Source organism: Microchirus variegatus, assembly GCF_963457635.1.
Source record: "Microchirus variegatus genome assembly, chromosome: 2".
Classification (NCBI taxonomy): Eukaryota; Metazoa; Chordata; class Actinopteri; order Pleuronectiformes; family Soleidae; genus Microchirus; species Microchirus variegatus.
The window spans coordinates 34,657,228-34,680,701 of NC_139803.1; the positions used below are offsets into that span (position 1 = coordinate 34,657,228).

The 23,474-nt window shown below is 42.7% G+C and overlaps 1 protein-coding gene across 2 annotated transcripts; it reads right to left on the reverse strand.

Moving 5' to 3' along the window:
• Nucleotides 1–22,598, reverse strand: btbd7 (BTB (POZ) domain containing 7). 2 transcript variants are annotated; one of them, XM_083909910.1, is made up of 11 exons: nucleotides 22,281–22,598; nucleotides 16,698–16,925; nucleotides 13,154–14,293; nucleotides 6,825–7,033; nucleotides 6,324–6,399; nucleotides 5,776–5,936; nucleotides 5,521–5,664; nucleotides 4,861–5,050; nucleotides 4,472–4,650; nucleotides 4,159–4,224; nucleotides 1–3,686 (listed from the first exon to the last, which is right to left on the reverse strand). In XM_083909910.1, exons 2-11 carry the CDS (start codon nucleotides 16,777–16,779, stop codon nucleotides 2,910–2,912), a joined length of 3,024 nt encoding a protein of 1,007 aa, XP_083766036.1. In that variant the 5' UTR covers nucleotides 16,780–16,925; nucleotides 22,281–22,598; the 3' UTR covers nucleotides 1–2,909. The 2 variants fall into 2 exon arrangements, with proteins under 2 accessions (XP_083766036.1, XP_083766035.1); XM_083909909.1 differs by having other exon boundaries at nucleotides 3,820–4,224.
• Nucleotides 22,599–23,474: the final 876 nt, after the last annotated feature.

The window sequence follows — 23,474 nt, forward strand, 5'->3', positions numbered from 1 at the left end:
CTATGCACCGTTTGAGGTGACAGTAGAAAAATAGATTCAGTGAAACTAAATGGAACTTAATATCAATCTACAAACATGTTTTTTTTTCTCTACGACACAAGTACAACGTACCTGTTAGAATTCAACACAAGCAATCACACATTAAAGATGGTTCAGTTTCCAAAAGGTGCTAAATAACACTGTACACAAAACGAGCTACATGAGATTTCAAAGAACTATTTGATGCAGGCTGGTAAAGCTGGTAGAAAAGAGCTTGCATAGACATCAAAGTCACTTCTCCAATAAAAGCCCAGCCACAGGCGGGGGAAGGCACTGACTTTTCTACAGCAAAAAAGCAAAACAAGGACTTTAATCCAATGGAACATTGTCCTGGAAAATAAAACGGCTACCCAACATGAACATGGGGAGGAATCAAGAGTTTTGCATTTTTTCCCCATGAAGCAATGTCGATGGAAAATAATGTTTCTGCTTGGCAACTTCATCACTGCTAAGCAGAGCGCTACTATCCCCAGATCCTGTCACTTATAAAGTTAAGGGGGAAAAAAGGTGGGAGGGGGACGAGGGGACGGGGACATCTCTACTACAAACATGGTAATCCACACCACCTACGATATTGAACAGACTGCTCTAAATGCGCAACATTTAATAACAAAATAGATTTCTGAAGACACAATCTTTTTTGTTCGTTATATACCACACATTCGTAGTGAGAGTTCATGATAAAGACGAGTACACAGTGTTGTCCACTACAGTAAAAACACAAACTTTCAAACAACCACTAAAATGTGATAGAAACCATAAAAAAAAAAAAAAAATCCATCAAGACAAGTGGAGCTAAATTCATTATATACATGTTTCCATTGGAGATATGAGCCTGCAATCGCCAACTTCTCTTCTTTTGTTTTGAAATTCATTTGTTCTTTTTTCCCCTTCTGCTAATTAACAGGTGGCTCCTACAGTGCAACGATGCGTATACGTGAGGTCGTGTGCCAGCTGCTGGCTGTAACAGGCTGTTTATGCATGTACTTACAGGGTTGAGGCGCTCTTATATTATACGGTATATTTGACAGCATCAACACTGAATATGGTGGTCCACAAATCTATCGTGGAGGTGGTGAAATGGTGCGTCAATGTTTTTTTTTTTTTTTTTTTTTTTTAAACGTATACTGTATGTGAAATGAAATCCACCTCTGCTGTGAACAAATCTGTAGTGGACAGAACTGTCAAATAAGCTATTAACAGAGCGGTGCGATACTATGACATCGTATTAAATTGAGGAAATGTAGATAAACTGAATATTCCAAGCACTGATTCAGGCTTTAGAATCGATTACTTGATGCTATTGGGTTAAAAAGGAACAGGAGGGTGCTCACACCGACCACCACTCTGTGCTCTGTTATTCATCTCAGACTCTCTTGATATATACAAACAGACCTGACTAAACATGGGAGTGTACAGTACTGAGATTGTCTAAACACCTGTGTATATTAAAGTTATCCTTGTGAGCACACACAAACTCCTGCTCCAAACCCCTCCCTCACTATACGACGATGGCACCATTATATTGTCAACTGTATCGCAGTAATAGACTCGTCCACAATGCACCCTCCCTTTCCTCCGAATAAACACCAGGCTCCTGCCTCTAAGCTAAACACGGAGAGGCTGTGATAGTTGAAGCCCGAAACAATTATCAGACTGAGTTACCGGAGAATGACGAGCTCTGATGACCTACTTCCTGTCAGATCCAATTCCCGCTTTGTGTGACCAAGCCTTGGCCTGTTACTCATCAGCACTTGCAGAATCACGGCAAGTTGAGGAAAAACTAGTCAGGTGTGTGTTGCTATAGGCAAGCTACAGGAAGAAATCAAAATCCAAGTCATGGGAGGAAAGAGTACAGCCAGATGTATTTACATATCATTTCATCACAATACTCTTGTCCCAGCCTGTGTGCCATTGTTTGCGAGTGTAAATTGAGATTCCCACACAGCCGTCTCCCTCATTCTGTCCCGAACATGATCATCAGCACGGCAAAGCTAATGAATACAGTCTTTGTTAAACCACCATAACTGAGCTACATCTAGTGTGGTTTGACCTCATCATGCAAAATTCACACAGCACAAAAGCGGACCCTTATTTGCAGTCAAACTCAAGAGATCAGTCAATCCCGTCGTTTTAAAACGGCCGTTTTAAGACGACGGGATTGACTGATCATTTACAAGCATCGAAAGCCAACGTACAGCTCTCAAGGCCTTTGCACATCAACAGCAACACAAATAAAAAGCACCAAATTGTGAATAATTTGGGAGGTGAATTTCGATAACGCCCTCTATATTTCATCATGGAAAGAAACAGGTGGTGTCAGCGTGCAGCGAAGATGAACGAGTGCTCAGTAACGTTACTGGATAAAAAGCCAACAACGAAGAAGAAGAGACGAGAGCTTACACGTCACCGCTTCAGGACAGACTTTAGTATTAAAGGATTTGAGGAAGGTACGGTTTGTTTAAAAACAGTCTAGTCTAGTGTGAATATATTTAACAACATCAACAAACACGCATTCTGATCAGTGAATTTCTCCGATGTGAAAAGCTTGCATTGACCTACAGGTTCATGTGTGAATAATACGCACAAAAACCCACCCCCTCTCAAAAAAAAAAAACAGTCTGGTGTGCAAAGACCTTTACTCTTTCGATACTGTGACTGTGTGATGGATGGCACGGTGTGATAGAGGTAGGACAAAAGAACAGATCCTATAAATAGCAACCATCGACTACCCCCCCTTTTCCCCTGCTCCTGTCAAACACACATACTGAATACACAGACACACATTTAGCGCTGAGCCATCTATTATGACAGCCACACATCACTTTTTTTCCCTTTTCTTAATTCAACCCCCGGGCCCTCAACAGGGGTTAAAGTGCTGATTTCTTATAAGGGTAGTCAGGCTTGCTGGGTGACCTGCGGTCTCTGGCAATCTCCTCACTGACACTGTTCCTGTGAGGTTGCTGGAGGGGAGTTGGACCTGATGATTCTCCAGCAAGAACCATATCCTCTGGGGCATCTCTAGGTCCAATGTGTCTCTCCTCATAACTGTCCATGTTACCACTGGGAGACCGCAGATGACCCAAGCCATGAGTCAGGTCTGTCTCATTCGATCGCCCTCTTGGGATGTGTGCCATCCTAGGCTGGACCCCAGAGGGACTGGCAAGAACTCCGTCGTGCCTCTGTGAGGTCATACTAAGGACATCCAGTCGTATTGGGTCTGGAGCAGTCCGCCCTTGCATGTGGCCTTGGGACTGAGAGTCTGAAATGTAAGAGGTCGGATAGGAACTGGAGGAGTTGCAGCTGTGGCTGTAGAGGTCTGGTCCTACAAAGGATGGTAAAGGGTGAGCGGACGTCGGGGTTGCAGGTCGACAGGAGAAGTCGTAGAGGTCGGGAAACTCGGCTTGAGCCTCCAGCTTGGGTTCAGGAGCATGTCTCTTGCAAGAGTGACCATGTCCAGGACCATGGCCGTGGCTGAGGCGAACAGCGGGACAGGGCCCGTGAGGCAGATGGTGGCCCGGGGGGCCCATGGGGCTGTGTGGGCCGTCTCTGTCCATCTCTACCATGTGCTGCTCCCTCAGAGACATGACTGAAACACCTAGTGCAATATCAGGCATGAACTCCCTCATAACAGGTTCCATGCTCATCTGCAACACATAGCACAAATATGTGATGTTACCTGAACACTGATCTGCGGATGTGCCAAGGCATAAATCATGAAGCAGGATGTAAACAAAGAAAAGCAGGACAAGGGCTCGAGGAAGTTGCATACACACTCACCGCTTGCTGGTCTGAAAGCAAAGCTCGGCCCATGGCCTGTGGGTTGGTGCAGTCTGGGGGCTGGGGCCTGGGCACAGAGGAATACTCTGAGCTGCCATGCTTGGCAGCTGCATGGCGCTGGATCAGGGTGCGGTTGCAGGGATAGGAGAAGGAGCGGGTGGGGGTCGGCATGGGCACGCGAGGTCGCCAAGCACCCTTGAGCTGAGTATGGCTGGGTGTGGCGGGGGGATAATAAGGGGGAGGTGGGGGAGGTAGGGGTGGGTGGAAGCCAGCTATTCCTTCCAGCTCTGAGAACATGCTATCCATGGCTGGGCTGCTGTTTACCCGACATCGACCCACCTGGCGCAGAGCCAGAATTGGACTCTCATCTCCAAACCGTTCATCGGGGAAAAACTTGTACGGGTTCTGAAGAGACAAAAACATAAAAACTTAAGGGATCTATTGTATTTCCATTGTGAAGCTGACAAAGAAATCCCTATTTTAAGATATTTTTTTTTATAAAGATTTAACTGCCTGGGTTTGTTTAAGGCCTGTGTCTAGTGAATTCCTGAGGTCTGTGTCCTCAGCCTCACCCTCCCTGTTAGTATGCCAGGACAGACAATCTCATTCCCCTCCAATCCCCAGGGATGGGTTCTCTCCACATCCTGCTAACCTGCAGTAACTCTGTGGCTCCGTCTGCCAGACCAAACTCCCTCAGCACCCGCAGCTGCAGCTCATAGCTGACGGTGGCTCCTTCCCCACAGTTAAGGGCATACGCTCTCTGGACCTGCTCTGTGTGTCTCAGCTCCTGTAGCCTTCGGATCATCTCCTTCACCACAGAAAGCTGAGGCACTGCGAAGACACAAACAACACAATTACATTCTTTATTATTTGATGTTAGTTGATATAGTACCTTATTGATTCAGAATATTATTTTGGGCCACTCTGGGAGCTCAGAATCGGCCACAGAGCAGCTTCATGTTTCAGAATACTTGAGCAGCTTAGACATTCGCTGACACGAGCACATTTGTGTTACCATTGTCCGTCGGACAATTCTCTTACCTGGAATTTCATTGGCCACAACTGATGGAGCTGTTGTTGAGCTGCCTGCCATTTGCTGGTGGTTGATCATGTGACAGCATTGAGGCACAGCGTTGTTGACCATGTAGAGCGTGTCTGGGACGTTGGACATGCGTACTAATCGCAAACGCACCAGGTCGGTCTGCTCCACCATCATTTCATCAAGTACAGCCTGAGGACATAGAGACAGACGAGGGCATGTGAGAACAACATTTCCAAAATAAGTAAATGTCCTATATACAACTCAAGGACATGGAAAATGTTAGTAAATTAGTTCCACTTGACTGACGCTTAATCTAGTCATGACGCCGCCTGGTCTGTGGATATGTTCATAAATATTCATGGCACTAGGAAGAGCTAATGTTATTAGGAAAGTGTGCAAATGGACATGAAATCAAATTCTTTCAAGATGAAAGAACCAACTACGTCAAAAATGGTGCATATGGATCGCAACAATTGGACATAGATGTTTTTTTGTAGCACATCTGAGCTGTGAACAGGTCCACAGGTTTGCCCAAGACTCTAACTAATGAGTCTGTCCTCTTACAGACCCTCGACTCTCTTTGATGATATATGGGACAAATAATACCCTACTTTCTGCACTGTCTGAAAGCTCAATTTATCACCGTGAATGAGCCTTACCTTAGCTTCCTCTACATACGGAGAGAACAGGCGGGGACGCACGTATATACCCGCATTCTTTTGCCGTAACCAGGAATTGGCTTTTCCTCCCTCAGCTGTGGGCAGCATGTCTGAGGGAGGGGTGCTTATCAAACCCCTTTTAAGCTGTGAACAGAGGGAAGATTGTGGATCAATGATCTGCTTAATCAGGTCAAAATGACGAGAGGAGCACATTTCAGCTGAAAAAAGAAAAAGAAAAAACAGATTAGTACTGACCGCGTCAGCGAGGACGTCACTGCTGGAGGGCAAGATGTGCTCAGTTCGGATGAAGGGCAGGAGGGGAGACAGGATCTCTTTGAGCTCCTCCACATCGAGGTCTCTTCTTTTAACACCCCTTTTGTTCACGCTATGGGCTGTGCCGCTCAACAAGTTGGGCTCTGGGTAAATAAGGACAAGAAAAGCCTTTAGTAGCCTATTTATGAAACAATGATTATGCTTTCAAGGCTCTGAAGTGAACCTGCTGGCTATTTTTCATTGTTCATGGAGTTGACGATCAAATTGTGAATAGATATCATTTTGTTTTGCAGGTTGCTACTCCTGAATCTATGCATTTTGTCCAATGAACCTATAGATTAGAGTTTCTTACTTGGTTAAGGCATAACATCAAATATGGAGCCACTTCTTCTGACTATATTTCTAGGTTAAAGTTTAGCTCCTTTTTGTAATGGTTTTAAGTGTATTTTGGAGGCACTGATGAGTGGGTAATTTCCTCAGAGTCATTAGGGGGGCTGCTCAGAGGGTAATTATAGAGTGTATTATCTTACCCCTGTCTGCCATCCTCTTAATAAGCTGCTGCTCGCCCCACTTAACAACATACTTGAGAATGTCCTGTTCACTCGCCTGTGAATGAGAGCAAGGTACAGTGAAAGAGACAGACAAAAAGCAAGATACAGGACAAGGTTAGGTATCATCAAGGACAAAACTGGGAAGCTGTTAAATGAGGCTAAGGTGAAAACACAATATGTTCTGGTGCATAGCTAAAGCCCGGCTGATTTGTTTGAGTAGTTGGATTACAACATTTCCCCTCGACCATCTGGTGTGATGCTCAAGTAGGTTGGCAGAGCAGATGACAGCACAGATTTCATTAGGACTCTGGCTTTGAAGGCATGTTTCTTCCGGGAATTGTTCAACGTCAACTCTGGAGACTTGTGGTGTCATCCGTTTGTGTGCGAGTGCGTTTATCTCACGAGCCACAAAAACAACAACAAAAAACACCTAAAAAAGAATTTCGGGTGGCAAGAGATTAACAAGTTCTGCTTCCTTACCTGCAGGTAGTCGGACTGAATTGCACTGAGGAGGTGGTCTTTACTAAGCTCATAGAGAACATCAGAAGAGACCACCTGACTGAACTCTTCACAGAGGAAGTGCATGGCCTGCCTGTGGACCCACTTGGATCCATACGGCTGGGAGCTCCACTTCAAGATGGGGACGAGCGAGTCCAGAGCCAAGCTTTCCACAACTATGTCCTCGCAGCCTGAAGGAGTCGGGGAAATAGACAAAGATGATTTACACCCCAACATTTACTCGAATTCCAAGAAAGTAAAAGCCCTCAGTGTAACATTTGAAAAAACAAAACAAAACAGTTCATATTAATTTATTTAAACAAATGTTGGAAACTTGGAATATAAGAGGCCATTCTTTAGCAAGATCATCAGTAGTTTTGACTTGTATTCATTGACCCAGGGAGTCCAATTCTAGTGGCCCCACATCCTCCGTACTGCATTTCCTAAGTGAGCACATACCAGAACAGCAGGCAGCGGTTTAACTCTGCAACACACCAACCCACAGAAATGCCTTTGATACCTTGATGTGTTTCAGTCACAAGCTGCCTCCTCTTAACCTTGATACATTCACACAACAGCCTTGGGGAAATGTGCTGCGAGTGCGCTGCACATCCACGCACGCTTTGTAAATATGTGCACATGTGTGCGTGAATCAAAAGAAGCCACAGAAATCTCCTTTGGCTGTACATGAGCACTCTTAAGACTTTATTATGTATCCACATCCACTCAGATTAACATAAAAGAGGCTGGCTATCAGGATGTCTAAAACAACCACGTTCAATGGCTTTTATTCTTAGTCTCTGTCAGATCAATGATGTTCGGTCCTAAATGGACATCCATGGAGATAACGCCAGACTGACTGACGTCTGGCCAAAGCTGTTCCGAAATGAAACACAAGCTTGCCGACTTCCTCATTCCAGGCCATCCTGTCCATCAGCTCTTAGTTGGGCCAGCAGCAACACTCCTGTGGGAATCTCTTATCTTCAACTAGAAGAACTAAGCGTACCAGCCCCCCCAACCACCACTTTGAACATCCTTTCTGGGATATTGGAAACCAGACTTGAGAGCTATGACTCCAGAGATGCTTTTGCCTTTGAATATGAGACTTCCTATCCTTCTTCAGCACAACTAACACATGTGATGTGAGCTATAACATACATGCACAGACAAATATATGTAATGTACTTCCCATTTTGGGGATGTTCACATGTAGTAGCAAGCTAAGAAAATGCAAAGCTGACACCCATGGTGTTTTAAAAGATGGATGTGAATTCTGCAGCATTAAGATGACAGACCAATTTGAAATGTGGACCCAGGCACTTTTGACTTTTTTATCTGCTATAAACAGACTGGAAGAGGGAATGGATTTGCAACATCTGTGCCTCCATCTCCACTGCTCATCCCTGTGCTGTCTGTCTTAGAAAGAGTGCTTTAGTGAGCTTCCAACTGTCGCCTTTTGTATCTTTGCCCTTTAAAAAAACAAAAACAAAAACAGGCAATACAGAACCAGTGACACATGAAAGAGAACAGCTGGACTTTATAGTAGCCCATCAGAATTCATAGCCACAACCAGTCTGGAATGCAACACCTTCATTATGAGTTGGATATCTGAATCATCATTACACCTATTACTAATTCACCTCTAATCGTCTCCACAGTAGGTACACCACATTTACTGGAGCATAGCAGACTGGGAAGAGCACAACAGCAGGGACAGCAAAAACCAGCACTACACTAGTCTAACTTTAGAGGACGGATGCATCTTAACTTGCTGTTATTATTTGGAGCTCTGTGTTTACAGGGTACAGTCTCCAGAGCCACTTAAACATCTACTGCACTCAACGGCTTATAAACAAACCTGTGGATGAAAATTACGTTTGATGCTCATTCATAGACTAAGCTTTCGGTCAACTTACTCCAAACACAAGGCAGGGTACTGGAAACACTGCTCTGCCAGTGGGCACACAAAGATGATGCTACAGTGCACACACACTGAAACCACACCAACTGTTTTTTGTTGCCGTGATGCACTTGAAAAATTAATAAGGCTTTTAATATTGGTTTCCATTTGAGTGAGATGGAGTCATAAAGGGATACACACACTGAGAATTAATAAGGAGGAATGACAGAGAGCTCAACTGCTCTGTAAAAACGTTCCTGGGCTGAAACTTCACACAGCCAGGGGGCAGCAGTTAAGGAGTGTGAACTAGGTAAGGTATCAAACCCCAATCATAATCCTTCTCAGCGACCGGGGTCCCCAATGGTTTGATGTTTCTTAATCAGAATTATCTGATGTTCTGTAGTGCCTAAGAATCATAGTAAAAGAGAAAAGAATAACATAAAAGTGTGGAAGAGATATCTCAAAAAGGGGTTAATGATAACAGGAAGTTACAGAATACACAAAAAGAACAGACTTGGATAAAACTCCTCAACCTCAACCATCTCACCGCATTCCACATTGAGGTTTCATGGGAACTGTTGCGAGCTGTGCAACACAGTGGGAGAGAGAGGAGAGGGGATAAAAATACCCTCCAGTAGGGGGTTTGTTGAAAGGGGGGGATGGGAGGGAAGACGAGGTGATGGTGTGTGGGGATGACACTATTTGCTTGCTGGCAAGCTTAAGCTTCCAGACTGACCCGAAGAGCGACACCACTGCTTGTGTAGTGTCACACCAGCTGTGTGCACAGTGTTAATGTACAGGGCTATTCAGATCGAGGTGATGACTCTTTGCTCTTTTGTCAATACAACAATTCAGCAGTTGCCTGGTACAGATTCTGTGCAAGATAAGTTTTGTAATAATAATTTGCAGGCTTAAATATCCACATACATTACTGTATTGTATACAATTTGTACAGGTCTGCTGCTTGGTGATTAATCTTTTCTTGTATAGTGAATAAATATAATCAGTGCTTTAAGCACTTCTTTTTTTACTAATTAATTTTACTAATTGGTACACTATGACGTGATGTTTACCCACTCGCGAGAGTCAAGTGTCTTAAGTTTTTATTTTAAGAACGAGAAGAAAGATCTTCTTGCCACATTGTGTCCTGGAGGACAGCTAATAACAGGACACTAAATAAAATGTACCATTCCATTAAACTTTAAATCATTGTTGGAAATGCTTAGGATAATATACAAGTTGGCAAAAAGTGCAACATCTTATGGTATCTTTTATTCACTGAAAATGTTCATAATTTAGTAATACACGCCTCATATAGATAAGGGGCGTACTGGCACTTGTCCCACTTCACACAATGAATGTAATGGAAATTGAACTGCTAACAAAGCATGCACAAATGTTAAACACTTCATCGTCTTGTTTATCTGCAGTTGCTTCATAATAAAAGCCTTTCAGCCACCGATGAAAGGAAGGCAGAGTGTGAGGTGGTATCACTGGAGAATTATAAGAAAAACATTCAGTCTTCTAATACATACTACATCAAAACAACCATGGGGGAAGTAAAATGACATGTTTCATAGCAATGTAACCTGGCTTTTAATATGATGATTTAACCATTTTGATTTCATTACACAGGCACACGGCAGTGTATAAATAATATAATGGATCTGATATCACCACTTCGATATTTGACAAACTAATTATCTTCCTCATGGCCCTAATGACATTCAAGATGGTTGTGGGATCATTGTCATATAACCTCTCCATGGATCCACAGTCCAGGCAGAGGGGACAAGAGGACTCCCAGGACTTCTCGTGTGTACTAGAAATAGGCTGCTTCATGCACTGTATATAGCAAAGGTTATTTTGATTCAAGGGGAACTTTGTGAGGCGTTTAGGAAAACTGGACAGCACTTAAGACACACTACTCTGGACGAGGCGAGATTGACAACGTGAGCACTGGCACATGTCAGACAATGCCTGTGACGTTTGGTATGTTCCTGGGGCCATTCAGAAACAGTGGCAGTGGCAAAAAGCCAGTGTCATCTGAGTAAAGACAGACCAGGGACTAAACAGATGATCAGTGAGGAAGTGTTGACAAAGACTCTGATGCACTGCATGTATCAGGCATTAAGCTGTCTGCCCTGGAGACACAAACAAACCCTGCAGCCTGTACCAATCTGCTAGTGGCAGCCACAGCGCGAGCAACCATTAACCGACCAAGCTGTTAACAACAGCCTATATGCTAACATATGCATTTAATTTTAAAGAGAGGGTTTAGTGTTAAGGCATAGTGTGAGACATTAGAGAGATTAGAACAGAATCAGAATCTTGCAAGGTTTGAAATCACAAAGATCCTGCTGCCAGCCATTTCACATTAAAACGCATTATCGCGCCCATGGAAACAGACACTGTAATTATGACAGCAGGGACCGAGAAATTAACTTTGAAATTTCTAAATGAAGTCTATTTAACTAAATTATTAAACCTCATATTGCTGGACTGTGCTCCCAAATTACAGCTGGAAAAGTAAACAAACATCAAAACATATTGAATCATTTACTGTCAAAATATTTGTTACTTTCACAAGTTAAATGACAAAAGCTATGTAAAGCATTATTTTTAACCCTAAAAACCCTAACCCAACACCTCTGAGGTGAACCGGTATTAAAAAGAAAATAGACGCATTCATGTATAAATATTGTCAAATTCACAGTTGACGCGTAATCTGACAATGAAAGGAAGGCAGAGTGTGAGGTGGTATCACTGGAGAATTATAAGAAAAACATTCAGTCTTCTAATACATACTACATCAAAACAACCATGGGGGAAGTAAAATGACATGTTTCATAGCAATGTAACCTGGCTTTTAATATGATGATTTAACCATTTTGATTTCATTACACAGGCACACGGCAGTGTATAAATAATATAATGGATCTGATATCACCACTTCGATATTTGACAAACTAATTATCTTCCTCATGGCCCTAATGACATTCAAGATGGTTGTGGGATCATTGTCATATAACCTCTCCATGGATCCACAGTCCAGGCAGAGGGGACAAGAGGACTCCCAGGACTTCTCGTGTGTACTAGAAATAGGCTGCTTCATGCACTGTATATAGCAAAGGTTATTTTGATTCAAGGGGAACTTTGTGAGGCGTTTAGGAAAACTGGACAGCACTTAAGACACACTACTCTGGACGAGGCGAGATTGACAACGTGAGCACTGGCACATGTCAGACAATGCCTGTGACGTTTGGTATGTTCCTGGGGCCATTCAGAAACAGTGGCAGTGGCAAAAAGCCAGTGTCATCTGAGTAAAGACAGACCAGGGACTAAACAGATGATCAGTGAGGAAGTGTTGACAAAGACTCTGATGCACTGCATGTATCAGGCATTAAGCTGTCTGCCCTGGAGACACAAACAAACCCTGCAGCCTGTACCAATCTGCTAGTGGCAGCCACAGCGCGAGCAACCATTAACCGACCAAGCTGTTAACAACAGCCTATATGCTAACATATGCATTTAATTTTAAAGAGAGGGTTTAGTGTTAAGGCATAGTGTGAGACATTAGAGAGATTAGAACAGAATCAGAATCTTGCAAGGTTTGAAATCACAAAGATCCTGCTGCCAGCCATTTCACATTAAAACGCATTATCGCGCCCATGGAAACAGACACTGTAATTATGACAGCAGGGACCGAGAAATTAACTTTGAAATTTCTAAATGAAGTCTATTTAACTAAATTATTAAACCTCATATTGCTGGACTGTGCTCCCAAATTACAGCTGGAAAAGTAAACAAACATCAAAACATATTGAATCATTTACTGTCAAAATATTTGTTACTTTCACAAGTTAAATGACAAAAGCTATGTAAAGCATTATTTTTAACCCTAAAAACCCTAACCCAACACCTCTGAGGTGAACCGGTATTAAAAAGAAAATAGACGCATTCATGTATAAATATTGTCAAATTCACAGTTGACGCGTAATCTGACAACATGTCTCAAGTTTTCTTGGCAGAAATCAGAAATACTACCCATAATGATGTTTTCAAAAGTTTAAAATTAAATAAAAAAATAAAAACAGAATGTGCATTTCAAGTTTTGAGGCAGAAGCCAAGGCAACAGAACAACATCCTTTCTGGTATGCGAAGGCCACCATAACTCCCTAACAAAACAAAAGGGAGGGGTGAGTGGAGGAGTCCTCCTTGTGTCACAACTTGCTGTTTCACTATTAGATGTTCTTTTCTTTTATACACACACACACAGCAAAGGTCATATTTCCCACGCATACTCTCAAACAGTAGAAAGTGAAAGTGTAGATGCTGTAGTCACACCATACCTAAAATTAATTAAATAAATGTGCTTCTCAACTGTGTGTTGTGTGTGATTTTTACTTACCTTGAGCCAGCATGCTAAACTCCAAGAACAGAGCAATATGGTAGAGCTCCATGGCCTCCTCTGTGCGTGTGCTGGCCCCACGGCCTCCTGACACCAGGGCTTGCACCTCACCAAGACTGCTTGCTGAGGGGCTGCCTCGCAGGACCAACCCAAGCTCCACCGCGTCCGTGTACATGCAGTGGAGAATAACCTGTATATATTTCCGTGGAATGATGGACTCATCCAGCACTATGCGGGTGGGTGTCTGCAATGTACGCTCAGTCATTTCCTCTCCCGTGCGTATACGTCGCTGCAAAAGGTTTCTAAAGAAAGGGGAACGCGCAGAGAGGATTGCCTTGTGTGCCCTGAGGTCCTCATCTGGGGTCATGGGCCCAACATTGCCTGCTGAGCCCCCTGTTGGTGCTGCGACAGCCGCTCTCTCATTACAACTCTCGACCATTTCAGAGTCCGAGGAGAAGCTGAGCAGAGCATCATAATAAGACATGTAGTCAAACAAGCCCTTCATATCCGCTTCTAGGGAGTTGGGCGTACCAAACTCCTCACTGAGCTGCACCAGTACATCCACATTCTGGAGCCTGGTATCCTCTGCACCACCCACCCCAAAGTCCCCAGTGTACAAATAGTGAAGCAGGGCAGAGAACATGGGTACATCAATACCAGCTGTCTCAACATCCATGAGAACCTCCGCTCCATATCCAGGGGATGAGGAGAGCAGAGTCTTGAAAAAAGGGCAGCGGGCAGCCAAAATAGCCCGGTGAGCTGGGAAGCAAGTCCCTTGGAAAATGAGATCGACATCTGTGCAGTACTTGTGCTGGTAGAGGGCAGCGAGATCCCGCTGCAAGCTAGGAGCTTCAGCGCGTGCCAAGCTGGCCTGGAAGCTCAGTTCTTTGAGGGCTGCTGTGCCCTCATACTCCTCCACCAGGGCGTTTGTGTCACGAACGTCCCATCCTGACAAAAGTTCCCGCATCTGCCGAGCATGATCTGCTGAGCGGCTGGACTTCCTCCTTTTGATGAACCTCCGTTTGAGGGTTGCTAGACCAAGGCTCTTCTTCTTCCTATCTGCAGGCCGCTCGTGGCCATGCTCCAGGCTATATAGCTTCGATTCCCAGCCATACCCCTGCTGAGAGTAGGACGAGGTCCCTGAAATGAAAACACATGCAAGTTAGCTTTGCAAGATCTATAGTTGCCGTATCGACCTTATTTTTAAAAAGGGAAGTAAGTAACTAAGGGTCAGACTTCCAACTTATTTGTGGCACTTCTGGTATTCGTTTCCTTGTCTCTCGGAGGAGGATAAAACTTTGTATCGCACTTTGCATCCACATTCCCATTTTATTTGCAGCAGATGATCAAAACATTTCCGTTCCATTAAAGCCTTCCACGTAAACCAACTGCTGCTATAGAAACCCCTGACTGCACACATAACATTGCTTCTAAAAAAACATCTCACACAAATAACGGCGGATGTCTACTTTCATGTTTTTGCCGAAAATAAGGCCTATAAAACACTCACAAGAGTGAAAATAATCTGCTTATATCCGTTTCCAGACATTTCATTTTAAACCTGGTCATCTGATGAGACATGAAACTCCATAGCTCCAACACCATTTCACTCTTGAGGCCACACTACAAGGAACACAATCTGTCTTTGGCACCCCTGTGGTATGGCCAGCTCTGTCAGGCCAAGAACACATTGGATCTGGCTCTGCATCTGGATCTAGTCCAAAAGTAGAAAAAAAGTATAAGGCCTTTGTTTTGTTTTGGGTCACAGAGTGCCAATTAGCTAATAAAGAACTTTGTCCTGTTTAGCAATTCTCAGTGAACTTCAGTCCATTCACATACTTGGGTCCCACAAATTACACTGAATCTCAGTTATCTTTGGCCGAACAGACAGGATTCATACGTCAAAGGGGGTTCTGCCAAGGAGATCCTCTGTGCTATTCTATCAGTGTGACCCAAATAGTAATTATTCTAACACCGTGAATCATCTGTGGCTCAGGATAGCTGAACCAGGCAACCTCAGCACACAGCAATTGCTAGGGTGTCAGGGGCTAATACATTAAAAACCTCACACCAAAGTCTTTTAAAAACTGAAATTGACATTTTTTGTTAACAGATTTATTTGAGTCGACCTACGATGCAGTATCAAAAACCCTCTGGCAGTGGGGGCTGTAGAAAGGCATTTAATGACTGTAAAGCAGGAAGATTACAGAGAAAAATAACATGTCCTGTAGCATCTTTCCTAACAGAGTAATAGTCTTTGATCCACAACACCCAATCAAAAACACAACATAACGATACGACATACATTATGTATAGCATAATGCATACAGTGTGTGTAGCACAAGCAACACACAAGCCCAAGCTGATTTTCCCAGTGTAAGTGGGTACAAAATGTTCAGAGCAGCTGTACAGGCCAAGGGAAACAATCAAAGGTCAAACAAAGGTCTTTTGTAGTGTCACTAGCATTGCAGTGTTGTTAGGATCTGATGTTCTGTGTAGTCGTTATGCCAGTCTACAGAAAAGTAAGACAGAAATACGATTTTGGATATCCACCCATAATGGACACAGGTTTCTAAGCATGTGCTCTCATTACACTTCATAAAATCCATACAGCAGTTACTCGAGTTACTTGTTTGAATTAGTTACCCAGTTTAAGGGCTCTTGTGGACAAAAATATCCCCCTTTTGCAGCATTAGCTATCATGGAAGCAGATTAATTTAATTTTAAGTGTGGTTTTTGGCTATGCTAGACCCCTATTACGTGTTAATAGCAAGGCAGTATCATGCCAAACTGAGTTCAGAAGGACGGTAGTCATAGACACTTGGGTTGCGTTCACACCTTATAGTCTGCTTTGTAATTTTTCAGCTGGTTCGGTTCAAGTTCACATACTAGGCAAATCTCAAACGCACTATAAATTGTAAACAAAAGGAATGTGAGCCGACCTACTGCTCAGTTATTGGTACGAACTGTAGGCTTCTATTAAGACGAATACCTGGGCATTTCTACATCACAGAGTATTGGCAGGATAGTCCTGAGCCACAGGTGTTGCCTTCTACTGCCCACAGTCGAGAATTGGCAGCATGTTGGCATTGGCGGCCTCCTGGCATTTTATGCTAGTTTACCTGCAGCGGAGGAAGAGATGGGACCTGCCAGACACAGAGCTTGGACATGGCATTCTCATTTCCTTCCATCACTGACTCTCTTCCCGGTTCTCCCTTCTCCTTATTGACTGATGTAGATGAAGACCCTGAGGCTGTAGCCATAAATACTACGCTTCCAGTAGAGTTCACACCCATGAAGGACAACTCAAGAGTTAATTTGCAAGAGGTCAAAGACCAGAGTCTGGTTTCTTGTTTCGCATAAAGATTTCACAGTGACACAAACTGTGCTAATGGGATAAACACTCTAATCAAGGCTGGTGTGAAACACACCCTTAATTTCAGAATTGTTCAGGATGATCGCAGATATTTTATCATATGCTAACAGATATCAGAATTGACTAACCAACTAATCACATTTCCTTATATCAGTGATAAATACATACCTATAAATGTCTGCTGGGCCTGTGCATTCCCCCCAGTGCGTGGGGAACATGAGTGTGGATAGCTAGATCCATTGGCACCCATCCTCACTTCTCTTCACTTGCTATCTGGGGGTGCCCCCTCTCGCCGAGTCATTCTGCTCAGACGACGTCGTCCTCTTTGTCTTCAATGGTGGGTAAGGCACGGGTCCACTGAGGCATCGTTAGAGCCCCAGGCCCAGCCTGCCATGCCTAAGAGAAGGAACATGAGAGAGAAGACAAATACCATGTTAATGCCATTCCATGCCAATGTTTCAGCCACATCAGTGCAAACATGAATCATTGCCGTCTTAGCAAATTTACAGGACTGAAATACCAAAAACATGTTAAAAATAAAAAAGAGAGATAGTCTTAATCAGAAGACTGTGTTTCCAGGCTCCTATCTATAATCTAAGACATTCTCTGCTCAGCCCTAAGGAAACTCTGACTGGCAGTTAACAATAAATCTAATGCAGATGTAAACTGATGTTTGTACAGAGGCACAAAACACTCTCACTTGTGCCAATCCTGTCCATTATTGAGAGAGAATATGTATGCAAACTAAAGTGCATAGTCAATCAGTGTAATTATACTGCAATTGTTGTGGCAACTCATTGACTAAGGGCAGACCAATTTAGGTTAAGCAGCTTCATATTAAATTCAAATTAAATTACTTTAAAAGTTTATCTCCAAGTGGTTTTTCGAGCAGCATCTCTGTTTATTTCAAGCTGGTACAGACAGATTGAACTACTGTTATGTCTTCATTGCACATTTAAATGCTATATGCACAATATGCATATTCACAAAGGTGAATAATATGGCAAAGTGAGAAGATATGAATGTGTTGACTTATGGCAGTAGATTTCCCTTTTAATGGCTGTGGGTCACTGTGGTCAATGTTGCAGTGAGCAGGACATCTAATCCTGGCAACACTGGATTTTTGCATTCATGTGATGAAGTGCTTTGATTTGTCATCTATTAGCTCACTGGAAACATATTCCTGGTTTGTTATTTTGCTGTTTAACATTTTCATAATAGGGCATAACATTATATTTAGCCATTTCAGTTCCAGGGTTTCGGTGATATGCAAGCTGGCACACAGTTATACTGTCATGAGGTACACGCACACTTAAACAAAACAGAGGTGTTATTAATGTTATTAATAACGCCTCTGCTTTCCCGCGGCTCAGAATATCTACTGTGAATGTGGCATATTGAGTTTAAACTAACAATATCTTGATATAGTTTAGTACAGTACATGAAACATGATGGAGAATTAGTCCATTTTGCCTACCATTTTAAAAATACTAGAGGACAAAACATTTGATTATTTAAGTAGCTGTTAATTCATGTTGTTAACTAGGCGCAGTATACCGTCAGCCGATCAGACTATTCGTTACTAACTGCTATTTATCCAACAGTACAGTTTTTATAATTCTCTGCCACTTATGTCTCTGGCAGAATTGCATAAATATGCCATTTTAAGACACTTGGGAACATAACTGCTCTGGAGTGTATACATATACATTTCTTCTCTTTTCTGTGTAAAACCAGACAGAGAAATGGAGCGTGATGGGAGATCTGTTTTATCTCAGGGTAGTTTTTCCCTGTCGACCATACTAATAAATCATTGTGTCTGCCCCTGTAGAGCAGGACTCCAAAGTCTCCCATGGGTTCAGTGAAACCCACAGCCTTTTTCTACACATACATGCACACACACAGCCACCAAGCAGTGTCACACTGGAGCACCCCTGTAAAATGTTAGTAGATGTTTATTTCATTAGACTGCTTTAAAAAAGGGAATTCATTTGGACAAAATTAGAAATTAGATTTGAATATAAGAAACCCCCGAGATATAGTCTGTCTTGTTTACAACAGTGGGTAGAGGAGTAGGGGGTCCTCAAAGGAACGCAGCAGCAGCAGCAGAATAAAACAAAGCAACCAACACATCAATTGAACCAATATGCTGACTCCCCGATTGGAAGACTCTCTTCAAGCCGTTCAAACGAGTGAACCAAATTTAACTGCAGCACACAGCATAATTTAGGACAGCTACTTCCTTGAGACCTGGCTCTCCCCCGGTCAATAGGAAGCATATCTGCCATAATCTCTCTGATGCAGAGCATTATAGGATACTTCTGTGCAGTTTAGACTGAAACAGTGAGAGGCTCTGTTGTGTTCAGACTGGGAGCAGAAAAGGGCAGTGCCACAGACTGGAGAAGGCAGCCGCTGACCGAGCTGGACTATTCGTCTCTAATGAGAGGTGACAGGAGACACTCCCTGCCCCCACCTATCTCTCTCACTCCCTCCCTCTCTCTCTGCACACACATACACTCACAAACATGCTTTCAAACTGCCCACCTCACCTCAGTGGTCTGGTTTATTTAATTTTATTTTTCAAAATTAGCCATTTAAAGAGGTTTAATAGACAGAGCCTCAGCCTGCCATAGAACATTACACTACAAAAACCGCTTGACAATGGCACATGAACAGGACCAATGTATTATTCAAATGGGAGTCAGGGCACTTTATCAATCATTTATGTGGGTTTCCTCATCATGGTGAGAGAAAAGGAAAGAGGAAGGTATATGGGTCTCGATTTCTGTCAGCAACTCCAAATTCCAGAAAGATGTTGTCATTGTTTCACTTTGAATTTTACGAGTCCGTTCCCAAAACCAAAGCTCGGCCAATAAAAAGGCACAAAGTCAACATTCTGAATCAAAGGGTAAGACCTAATGATGCCAGGGTGGAATGGCAAGACTTCAACAATCAAAAGTGATGTGAAGATTTTCTTGGGCAGTGTAGCGCGTAATTCAGTATTTCTCATTTCTTGCATTTTAGATTATTTCAGTGACAGTTTATAAACATTATTACTGCGCCCATTGCTATTCTGCACTGGTGCAAAGAAGCATAGTTGCTGTGCACTCATTTGGCAAGACTGTGTATCCCATGAATGGAATGATGAAATCACCACTTCACCTTTTGACGGACATGCTCAATGACCTAATCTCCTGAAGATTAGCGATCACTATGCAAATTTCACAGTCAGGCCTTAATGAAAGGGCAGCAACTGAAGACGCAATGAAATACTGTGTATCCCTATGAGTAGTTGTCTAAAATAACAAAGATGATACCAAACGAATGTTATATGTCAAAGCTTCAAAATAAAGTGCTTATCTGGGTTTTTTTAGTCCATTGACGGCATTTTAATATCTCATGAATTCCTGTCAAACTAATCCCAGAAGGAGCGACAATTTCTTTTCTTGACTCGCATACAATGAAAAAGAAAGATGCAAGTCAGTCTTGTTAAATAGTAGAAACAAATTATGTCAGCTATAATTGCTGTAAATAAACCTAAAACATATTTTATAGTCACAAAACCTGTTCAATGACCTGTGGGAAGAGATGGACATTAAGTGCTTTGCGAACCAAGCTGGCCAGAAATACAGCTTCAGACTAGTAATTATAGACTGTTGGACTCTTTGGATATTTGATACGATCAGAGGCGCTCTAAAAGGGTCATAATAAGCAGTGCAGCGGTGAGCACAAACCAGGACTTTCTAACACAGTGACCTCTACGGTATCGACGTGTCTGCACAAATGCCTCAGTAAGATTTGCAAGTGGACTGCAGGTGGAAAACAAATGACTGCCTGAAAATATAAGTCCATCATTTATCTTCAATGATAGTTGACGAGAATAACATTCAGAGGGAGAGCAGACCGTTTACCCCTTCAGTGATTTCAGTGCAAACCAGGTCAATCAGCAGAACAGTGAATCATAACGGATCAGTTATTAACAGGAGAAACTACAGGAAAAAACAGGAATTGGAAAAGGCTTGAAAACGTTGACTGAAATGACAGAGACACACAGAGGAAACAAAAGTACCCACAATGATGACTCATGGTGGGCAGCCTCTGGATTAGCCTGTGTCAACCTACAATGACTATTACCTTTTTGCTCTGGAGGTCATCATAGACAAAACAGTGACTAATGCATTATTCAATAGGTTTAAATGTATCCATATTCCAAACCCCTGAGTAAAAATATCACGATACCTTAAGTGACAAAGACTGCATGGATGACTGGCATTCATTGGGACTGTTTGCAAACCAGTTCTTAACATGGCCATCGTATCAATAAAGAAATGTTAAGTGTGTGCACACTAATGACTTAACAAACATGACCTGGCAGTCAATCTCCAGAGAATGAATGTCAACTCAGGAAACAATGAGTGCATATTTTAAATGGGCTGTCAATGCTCCTGTTGAATTCCCCATCCAGCTGGCCAGGGTAAACAGCATTCAGGCCAAAGTCCAGCTCATTTAGTTACTCAGTGGCAAGTAGTTGCAAGCTCACGTAGTTTCATGCCAGTCATAGATGTCTGAGCATGTAACACCAATAATAACATGTCATTATATGCCCCTGCAGCACTGACACAAATACTTAACCTGGTAAATAAAGAAGCATTAATACTGATGAGGACACACTGGCTTTCAAAACCAAAAGAGAAAGAAACACACACACACAATTTGAGATTACTGCAGGATTATCACGGTGCATATGGCTCCTTAACATGTAAGCAGATGGCGATATCAACAATGATGTAAATTACAAGGGAAACTCTTTGAGACAGTCAAACAAAAAACGTTATCTGGATTAGTTAGACGAATGGTAATAAACAAGGAAGAAGACCACATTTTTTATCTCCCATATTTACTTTACAAATCAATCAGTTTCTGCTTCCAAAAATGTTGTTTCCCAAACCACAACATGTTTAAGTCCTCTGATGTTTTATTCAAAAATAAAATACAGTACTCTACTGACATAGAGAGGAAATGATGTATATTTAAGAACCTGAAATCCGTTGTTTGTATTGAATAAATAACCACATTCAAACCGGTTATCTGATATACTCATTGCAGCCCTACTTCATATAAGATATTAATTCACATTTGAAATTGTACGACTGATACACCTCTATAAACCCTGTACAACAGGTAAGATGCCAGTCAAATCTGTTGCCATAGCATATCAAATCCACAACTATTTGACAAGAGATACAACAGCAACATGTTGACTTGGTCCACACAGTGAACATACACAGCCAAACTCAACTTTTCCAGCGACCTGTCCCAACAAACAAGATATAAGTGAACCGAACTGAGCAGAAAGCAATCATTTGCTCTGGCTTTGTTAGCCTACCGTTAACGCGGAGCTATTGTTGGGTTCTTCGGGGCTTCTGGACTGGTGGGCTATACTATCGCTGCTCCGCGGCATAAAAACTGGGTTAAAAGTGCGTATCAGAACAAAAACCGAGCGGGCTGTTCGCTTTGGCTGAAAAAAACCCCGAGAAATACTGCCCATATATTTCGCTGCAGCCTAGCAAGCGGAGTCCTGTTCAGTACAGCCCTGTAATTAGTAGCATATCCTGAGAGGCTAGGGTACTAGGCTACTACCTATCGCTGCTGCTGCCGCTGTGTCGCTTTGACTTTAACCCTCGGAAAGAGCGATTTTCACGGAGGAGGATGCGATGCAACTGTTGAAAGCGAGTGGCGAAATATATTTACCAGAAAGTGTTGGGAGTCTTCGATTCTCCTCGCGTCGCCTCGCAGTGTAGTCAGCACTCAGACCCAAGTTATCTCTGACAGAAAGAGAGAGGGAGAAAAAAATGCAGCTCAACACCTTCTTTTTCCAACTCTGCTCATTACGCACGGCTCGACGTCAACGTCCACATCCGAGCCCGAACACGGCGCGCGCGGTCGCACTTACACGACTTTTCGCCGGATTTTCAGCATTTAGCTCGACTAAAATCTAGACAAGAACCGTTTTTTCTACTCTCGGTTCGGTTCGGTATTTCCCTCATAGTAGCACAACGCCTGGCTGGGTGGTTGTTATGGCCTATCCCAGCGCTACCCCCCTGCAAGCTAGCCAGAGTGACACATGTTACATCCGGCCAGAACCTTCAAAATAAAGGCCTTTTATTAGTGGTGACAAGTTTTCACCTCACACACTAAAAATAATGAAAGGAAGACGCATGTTTCTCATTAAATATGATTTTTAGCAATTTTTATGATCATCAGCATTAGCCGACTTTGTTCTCAGAAACTCAGAAAAAATAATATTTTCATAAAACGACAGATTGGAGCCAGAGAGACAGACCACAAGTGTTGTTCAATGCATTTTGTGTATCATTTGTCATCATCGTTAAAGTTATATTTTACCAGATGAGTGGGAAAAAAGTAAAATAGAAAAGAAAAAAAACGTTTTAATCTTTTCTCTTTACCCTGATGCACGATCCTAAGTGTATACAATAATTACACGGATATAATGTGCTGCTTTTTCATTGAAGGCTGTTAGGGAAAATCATGCATTTGCAAATAAAATGAAAACACAAATAATACATACAGTAAAATCTCTCGTACTGGTACACCTTTAATTAGGAAGTAAAAAAGACAGTAATTCCTTTATTCTGGTTAACTTGACAGGCTTTCAACGGCTTTGCGCCGACTGGTCAAGAGAGGCCCGTCATCAAGAAGACCCAGATTGTGCAATAATGCACACGCCAGTGCCCTCTAGCGACGTGTTAGGGGCAGTGCGCCAGAAAGTACGTGTCCAGAAATCCACTCGAATTGTCGCTGTTTGGGTGAGAATTTCAGTTCCATTTCACTTTGCCGATGCAGGCAGAAAACACTGCAACAGCGGACAATTATAATACACATTTAAATGATGTGTGTCATATAACTATTATACATGATTCCCTT